The following is a 6000-nucleotide window of genomic DNA, read 5'->3' as shown; positions in this document are numbered from 1 at the left end:
ATGGTTATTTTCAAAATTTTGTATTTTCATGAAAAGTTTTTTACTGATTTGATGGAATATCAGTACAAATGATTTTTTTTCTTAATTAACTATAAAAAAGAAAAGCAATTTACATTATGGTAAATAAACTTTAATAAAAAGGACCGTTTGGTATTGAAGCTGCAAAGTTTAAACATTTTTTTATAAAGTCATAACTGTAATATAATTAATATTGAACTACCTAACATCACTACCATATTACTTATAAGTATCTTTAGCATGTGCTTAACCTAAAACAGATATTCAAAATATTAATTTGCTTTGCTTAAGAGCATAGGGTGGGATTTTTTACAAAAATCAACATTATGTCTTTTTAGAAAACCAATAGTAGAAACCGCATGTATTTATTTAAAGAACGTAAAAGAATTAGTTGACTTTTGCATGTAGTAATATGTGTATTAATTTTTCAGTAAAGATTGCTATTTATTCCTTATTAACTTTCCTGTAATTTTAAACTTTAATAAAAATCTACCTACTTTTTTGATGATAATTCTAAAAAGATTAAGTATCTTTTGCATGTAATCATTTGTGTATTAATTTTTCATTGCAATTTATTCCTTCTTAACTTGTAAGTTTTAAATTCAATAAAAATCTTTCTAATTTTTTTGAGCTAGAGAGATCAAATGTTTAAGAAGCATTTTTTAATAGTTTAAAAGATTTTATTTGTTTCAATAAAAAAAAACAAATCAAATTTTAAATAAAAAACTAAATTAGGAAGGTTTCTTAAACATTTTTTTTTTCATAATTGAAACCAATTAGAAATAATCAAATATAAGTACAGGGTTGCCAAAAACCCTGAAATTTGAAAAATTAAAAAAAAAACTAATTATTGAACTTGGATTACTAAAAAAACTGGAAAAACTCAGAGTTTTAAATAGTAATGTACCGGACCCACAATTCCGGGTCTGGCCAATACCGGATCCAGACTTTTTTTTCAAATTAGAATCCGGCCAAACCCGGCTATCAGACAAAAACGGCAATGTCCAGTCGGACCCGGATAGTGAGTCCGGTACATCACTAGAGTAAACTAGCCTGAGTCAGAATGAGGTTTTTAAAAACTGAAAAAAATAAAATTTTAATCTAATAATAAGTAGAACAGCTAGCCACGAGGTTTACAAATTTAGGTGTTATTACAATTAAAAATCTGAAATCAAGTTCTTGAACAAAATACACTAGAAAATTACAAAATATGAAAACTGGATCAGCTCAAACTCATTCAAAATCTAAAAGAAAACTAGCCTGAGTTTTTATAAAAACTAAACTAGCCTGAGGCAGTCCAAGATTTTCTATTTCCCAAAAAATTTCAAACTAGCAGGGTTGCTACTGTTTAAGTCAATAAAACTAGCTTGAGTGAGTATAAACAAGCCTGATCAGAATGAGGTTTTTAAAAACTGAAAAAATTACTTTAATCTAATAATCAGTAGAACAGCTAGCAAAGGTTGACAATTTGGTAGTAAAGTTGTGGACTGATTGTGGTACACTTAACTTATTAGTACTACTCATCATAATTAAATCCTACCTTCTTTAATTAATATCTAACAAATACTAAATTCTAACTGAAACTACTTTCTATAATCAGACACGACAGTTTTGAGAAATGAATCTTTTATATAAAACACAACAAGAAATACTAGCATATACAAAATTATTAATTACTTTAGTAACACTTTAAAAACTGGAAGCTATTTAAATCTATATCAAAAGACTTAAAACAAAAAACTAAAAATTAAATAAAACTTTTAGTAAACAAGAAACTGTAAAATTTTTAATAAACTATTAAACTATAAACCTGGCTTAAATATTTAAACCATTAAGCACCTGCTGAAATATACACTTTTAAAACAAAACACTACTTACAATAAGCTATCACAAAAACGTTCAAGATATTTTGTTGCTTCAAGCTACACACCAAACTAACTAACTGCTTACATATAAACTGCCTGTCATGTTCTGATGTTTTGTTACATCAGTATTTAGTTTAGAAAATGTAAAGATTTGCATTTCATGAAATGTTTATTTCATAGCTTAAATGTAAATAAATTTAAATTAGTCATGTGTACAAAATGAGCCAATCACGGTAGGTGTTTAATTTTAACTGACGAAAATGACTCTTATTAATTTACACAGGGTTTGTTTATGAAAAAAGACTTTTCAGTATGCTCTTTTTTACTAACTAGATCCGGGTCCGGATCCAAACTTTTTTTTTTCAAATTAGAATCCGGCCGGAACCGGATCCGGACTTTTTTTCAAATTAGAATCCGGCTGGATCCGGATATCAGACAAAAATGGCAATATCTGGCCGGACCCGGATAGTGAGTCTGGTACATCACTAGTTTTAAACAACTTTTACATTTAAGTAGTAAAATTTTAATTTGACACAAAAATGTATTTTATAGATAAACTACTTGTGTCATCATCAAATTTTTTTAAATAAAAAAACACATTTAAAGTAGCTTTACAGTATCTTTTCAATGTTGTTAACAACTTAACACAGTTTTTTACCAAAACTTGGTTTTTAACTAAAAATAGATCCAAATACGTGTAATTTTAAAAACCTGGAAGAAATTTTCAAAAATTGCCAAAACATTTGGCAACCCTGTTGGTAATGACTTATTGTAAAATGTGATGAAATTAAAGTATGGTTAGAAAGTAAAGATAATAATAATGTTTTTTGGTTTGCAACATTGGTTTTCCCATTCCATTATGACCTATCAAACTCACTAACTTAAATAAGTTGTGTCTTAAATATAAGTTTAAGTTGTTAGGGGTAAAAAATATCTGATATCTGAGATAAAACTCTGCAGAACAAAATCAATAATTAGATAATAACATATTCCAAAAATGTTCCTAAAGAGATATCTTGGTAAATTATATAGAACAACTGTTTAATAAGAAATATATATGTTGTCTAAAGTTATTGATTACTCAAAGCACAAGCTGATTAAAACTATTTAAAAAATCTATTAGGTTAGTCTAAACCAGATAAGACAACTATAAATAATTTTGTATTAATACATAATCCAATTAGTTACATTTGGGTATTCTTTGAGAAATGTTGGAATCAAAAGCACAACTATACTAAAACACTAAATTAGTTTTTTTAGGTTTTTCTAAAAATAATAAAACCATTTGAAGTTATTTTGTATTGCAGAACAAATTTATAAACTTTGTTAAAGCTAAACAATCTGTTCAAAGTGAAAAATAATTCTCAGTATATTCACTTACTGAAATGAGTCAAAAAAGCTGTAATGAGGTTGGTTGTTGTTTATTAATTTTGTCTGATAAAAACTCTTAGAACCTAAAAAAGTTTTAATTTGCAAAATTCAACTAATTTTCATGTAACACACTACTGAATTTTAGTTAATTGCTTTATTCTTAACATTTAACCATTGTTCTTATTAAATTGCAACTATTTGTTGTATTGATTCACAACTATGTAAATGATAATGTGTTTGAATCTGTTTTACCAAAAGTTTTTAACATTTTTTTTTGTTTTTGATATCAAATTTGTATAATAAAAATAAACTAAAACTTAATATATAAAAGTACCTTATTATCATAATTGCAAGTTTTTACTGTTTTAAAACATTTGACATATGTAATCAGTACATTTGTAACATTTATATATTTGAAACAGCCTATGCTCCTTATTTATTTTAAACCTACAAAATTTTTATGTTGGTTTCTAATGTAAAACATTTTTTTCATTTTAGTGGTATAAAAATAAATTCATTTTCAGTTTTTTGTAAATTAATTTTATTTTATTTTTTTTCATATAAGTGGTATAGAAATAAATTCATTTTCAGTTTTTTGTAAATTAATTTTACTTTTTTTTTTCATATAAGTGGTATAGAAATAAATTCATTTTCAGTTTTTTGTTAATTAATTTTACTTTTTTTTTCATATAAGTGGTATAGAAATAAATTTATTTTTAGTTTTTTGTAAATTAACTTTATTCTTTTTATTCAGACAAACTTGAGGCCAGAGGTTGAGCCTTTTGTTCCAAGCGAAAGCAGTTTTGAAAGAGGAGAAAATTTTGACAGGAACGGTCACAATAATAGAAACGGTCAGTATGATCAGGATCATTTTCCATCCTACGTCACAACCTGCTACCCTTTTGTTCAGGAAAATTTCAGGTTGCTGTGAAGTTTATTTTTAGCTATTTGCAATTTTAATCTTCTTGCTCTTTAAAACATGAAAGATATAACAGTAGTACACATCATTTCTATTGATAATAACCTATATTAAAAAACAAATTAAAAATTGTATTTACATAATATTTTAAACTCTATTTCTCTAAAAAACTTTAGTAAACCTGAAAGTACTTTTCTTGATTTTTGATGTTTACCTACAAGTTCTAATTGCGCTACCAATTCAACAGTTTATGATTTTGAAGTTTATAAAATTGAAAAAAAAATGTCAACAGTTTCATCAACAAAGCTTTATTAGGAACAGACAATAAAAAGTAATTTAAGTTACTGAACAACAAACTACCCAGCACACGTTGTTATGTACAGAAATAGAAAATTAATAACTAAAAGAACATTTTAATTGAGCTAATTTAGATAAAGCTTGTTATAAACAGGCCAAAAAATTACCCACCCCATGTAGATATGTACAAAAGTTTAAAACATATTACTTAATTGATTAAATATTTTTTAACATTCCAGGTCAACAAACTACCCACCGCATGTTGATATGTACAGAAACTTTCCACCCCACCACATGAACCAACAGCAAATGTTCCATTACGACGCCAACTACTACAACATGATGGCAAGAAACAACATGCACCCCTTTGCCAGGCAGATGCAAGGTGAATTGATTGCTAAAAATAGTTTTGATTGTTATGAAGTTTATTAATTCTCATATTAGGTTTCTGCAACAACTAACTCACTATATATATTTGGGGTTCGTAATGGTCATAAAAAAACCTCTAAACACAATTTACTAAAGATTTGAATTTTACTCTAAGATATTCTGGGGTTTGTAATGAATGGGGGCAATAATTTGTAAATTTTCTTAAAAAGGGGCAACTATGAAAATAAGTTTAAGAAATGCTATCTTATTGTACTAACAAATAACTTTTCTACAGGTATGAACCAGTTTTACAACCAGTATGGTGGCAACCATCCACCATTTTACCCTGGTTACCATGGAAACAACCATTTCAACAACAGGAACCATGGCAACAACAGGAATCGCAACCAGCAGAACAGATACCAACACAGAAACAAGGTTTGTATTAGTTATTAATGTACTTTGTTATAATCCCTTTTTAAAAAAAAAGTTTCCAAAACTTAGTACTCATTTTGGGTTTTATAGTAGAAGTTAGTTTTTTTTCAAGTATGGCATTCCAGTTTGCTTTTGTTTTTGGAAAATAAATCTTCCCTGAACAAGTAGCAACCATGGTTGTAAATTATACCCAACTGAATTGTTAAATAATTTAGTCACTCATATTTTGATATAAATACAAAGTTTGTTCATCTTAATAACAGAGAGTTCAAATATTTTTCTACTTTAAATAAACAGCTTAGTAAACTATTGAGTGGGTAAAAGAAAGAGATTAAGTTTGATTAAAAATCCTATATGGTTAAATACTCTTTGTTAGCTGTTAACTTCATTAAAGTATTGTTCATTTTAAGGAAGTCCTTGAAATATTCAAGTTGTTACCTTACAAGCTCATAATTACCACTTGACCCCATTACACTCGAGAACTCTTTGTTAATTTTAAAGTAAAAAAAAATTGTGTTATTTGAAGCTATTACAGTACTATAAAGGAAGTATTAACACATTGAATTTTTTTTGTGTCTGTTTGTAATGTTTAGGTAAGTCATAAAATATTAAAAACATTTGCAACTAGTAACTTAAAGTATTTTAAATATTGTTTTCGAAAGTGTTCATGCTAACTATTAAAGTAGTATGTTACATTTGAGTTTCAAAGTTTAAACAACTTGTTAG

General features: G+C 26.9%; 1 protein-coding gene across 3 annotated transcripts in view; it reads left to right on the top strand.

Annotated features, from left to right (window-relative positions):
• The first annotated feature begins 3188 nt into the window (after positions 1-3188).
• The window catches only part of LOC145840608 (uncharacterized), a 51208-nt gene continuing 48396 nt past the window's right edge, over positions 3189-6000 (top strand). For all 3 annotated transcript variants that reach the window (XM_082947920.1, XM_082947921.1, XM_082947919.1), the window contains exons 1-4: positions 3189-3292; positions 4009-4175; positions 4710-4855; positions 5135-5277. In XM_082947920.1, coding sequence (XP_082804046.1) covers positions 3269-3292; positions 4009-4175; positions 4710-4855; positions 5135-5277 — 480 coding nt within the window. In that variant the 5' untranslated portion in view covers positions 3189-3268. The remainder of the gene's footprint in view (positions 3293-4008; positions 4176-4709; positions 4856-5134; positions 5278-6000) is intronic.

This window comes from Thalia democratica, chromosome 7 (genome assembly GCF_965202585.1).
Source record: "Thalia democratica chromosome 7, ktThaDemo2.hap1.1, whole genome shotgun sequence".
Taxonomy (NCBI): domain Eukaryota; kingdom Metazoa; phylum Chordata; class Thaliacea; order Salpida; family Salpidae; genus Thalia; species Thalia democratica.
The sequence above is the reverse complement of the archived record's forward strand: the minus strand, read 5'-3'. Positions and strand labels throughout refer to the sequence as shown.